This window comes from Rhagoletis zephyria, unplaced genomic scaffold (genome assembly GCF_001687245.7).
Source record: "Rhagoletis zephyria isolate East Lansing unplaced genomic scaffold, Rhagoletis_zephyria_1.1 Rzeph_scaffold_45731, whole genome shotgun sequence".
NCBI lineage: Eukaryota > Metazoa > Arthropoda > Insecta > Diptera > Tephritidae > Rhagoletis > Rhagoletis zephyria.
Window position 1 is genome coordinate 1 of NW_016202786.1, and position 2,359 is coordinate 2,359.

The following is a 2,359-nucleotide window of genomic DNA, read 5'->3' on the forward strand; positions in this document are numbered from 1 at the left end:
TGGTTTTCTTAAAACACAAGGTGCGGCTGACTACTAAAGCCCACCCTTGCAAGTTTTTACTATATTTTAACTGAATAAATTTTTGCTTGTAAGAATTTGTCAGTACGAAAAACAGCTCTCTTAATCACGACGAAAATTGAGCAAAATTAGCGAAAGCGAATGCTGGAATCCCGCTGCTGAAAAACGTTGAAAGTCCGTTTCACCTCTCTCGCGACATCATCTAATTCCACCTTAATATTTTTCCGATTGGCATTCCGCCAATGCGACCCTGCCCGACCAGCTGTTTTCAGTTTTTTGTTTTGTTTTCTTGAATTTAACCGGCTTTGACAGCAACGTGCCCGATAATTGTTTTGTAATCACGTCCGTGTATATTTTTATATAAAAATACATTTTTATAAAACTGAAATATTTTAAGAACATGCTGCGCAGCTTTACACGTCTCACCTCGCCCAGGCTACTTAACGCGTTGCGCACTTTTGCCACAGCAGACACAGGAAAAGAAGAAATCTTAGTTGAACGTCTCGGAGGGGAACGCAAAGGCATTACGGTGATCAGCCTCAACCGACCACAAGCAAAAAACTCCTTTAGCCGTAGTTTGGTTAAAGCTTTCGAAAATGTTTTGGATGAATTGGAGCATGATAACGGCTCTCGCTGTGTAATTTTACGTAGCGCGTCACCCGGCATTTTCTGCGCTGGTGCTGATCTCAAAGAACGCAAAACAATGACACAAGAAGAGGCTACGGAATTCGTCACAAATTTGCGTGAATTGTTGATTTCACTGGAACAGTTGCCAATGCCCTCGATAGCTGCGCTCGATGGTGCGGCACTTGGTGGTGGACTTGAAATGGCTTTGGCTTGTGATATGCGTACCGCATCGGAAGATACCAAAATGGGTTTGGTAGAAACACGCCTAGCTATTATACCCGGCGCTGGTGGCACCCAACGTCTGCCGCGTATACTTTCACCGGCACTGGCCAAGGAGCTCATCTTTACATCACGTGTGTTAAACGGCAAGGAGGCTAAAGAGTTGGGCATAGTTAATCATGTAGTGCCACAAAATGAAACTAAGGATGCAGCATACCTGAAAGCTTTAGAAATCGCTGAGGAAATATTACCAAATGGACCAGTTGGTGTACGCATGGCTAAATTGGCTATAGACAAGGGTATGCAAGTTGACCTGAACACAGGTTACTCCATTGAGGAGATATGCTATTCGCAGGTTCTGCCAACCAAAGATCGTTTAGAAGGTTTGCAGGCATTCGCCGAGAAACGCAAGCCAGTGTATAAGGGAGAATAGGCAAGCTTACACTGAGTGTTGGAATGCGATGTGTTACTTAGTTATACTTAAGAATTATTGGGGGAAGCGAGCGAGTTTTAATTGTTTAGAAGGGAATAAAAATGGTAGTTTATAAAGACTAAATGAATTTGTTTTAAATAATTAAATTTATTTTTGATTTTGTTTTACTCTAACTTGACTGTAACAAATATGGTTTGGTCCAAAAATAAAACTCTTATGTATGACTTATCTAAATGAGTGTTCTTATATATGAAAATCATTTACTTGCTTCAAAGTGCATTTATATTTCATTGTTCATTTTTGGTTTCAACCGACATGTTAAATAAGAGGATGTCAATAAACTGATTTATTAAAATAAACTATAGTTTGAACTACTGGATATGAATGAGAAACTAAATAAAAATTATGCATTGTTAAAACATACACAGAACTTTTAGAAAAATTTAGAAAATTTAATCTTTCCATATACATACAACTGTGTGTATGTATTTACTTACATCATTTATGGCGGGCAAACTAAAGTAATTCAAATACGCTTATTTTTCAATGAACTCTTCAAAATATCTTTGAGATCACCAAACACCTTCATTCGTTCCTCTTCCAAACGTAACTTTTTACGTTCAATTTCCATTACTTCATCATGACGAGCTTGTTCTCGGTTTGCTTGCTCTTTTAAAAATCCAAGGAAATCAGCCGCCGCATCACTCTTGCGTTTCTTGCACTTTGAACACCGTGCTGGTTTCACTTCTACAATGTTTTCTTCTTCCTATGGAAGATCAATTCAATGAAGGCCGGAAAAAGAAATCAGTACTTTGGGGTGAAGTGCTCAAGGAAATTAAGGAACAAATTCCAACATTTAAATTGACGAAAGATGAAGTTATACGAAAGTTTTTGAATCTTTCCACCACTTACAAGCGGATAAAGGATCGAATTATGTCAAAAGGACGAACTTCAAGTTCCTGGGAATTTTTCGATGATTTTGATGAGGTTTACGGCACGCGATACTCGATAAATACCAAAAAGGACTTGACAGAGCCGACCTTAGAACATGCAACAGATGAA

General features: G+C 38.7%; 1 protein-coding gene across 1 annotated transcript; it reads left to right on the forward strand.

Annotated features, from left to right (window-relative positions):
• Window positions 1-301: 301 nt before the first annotated feature.
• On the forward strand, window positions 302-1,525 carry LOC108355432 (methylglutaconyl-CoA hydratase, mitochondrial). The gene is made up of 2 exons (XM_017606594.1): window positions 302-360; window positions 416-1,525. Exon 2 carries the CDS (start codon window positions 419-421, stop codon window positions 1,295-1,297), a length of 879 nt encoding a protein of 292 aa, XP_017462083.1. The 5' UTR covers window positions 302-360; window positions 416-418; the 3' UTR covers window positions 1,298-1,525.
• The last annotated feature ends 834 nt before the right edge of the window (window positions 1,526-2,359 follow it).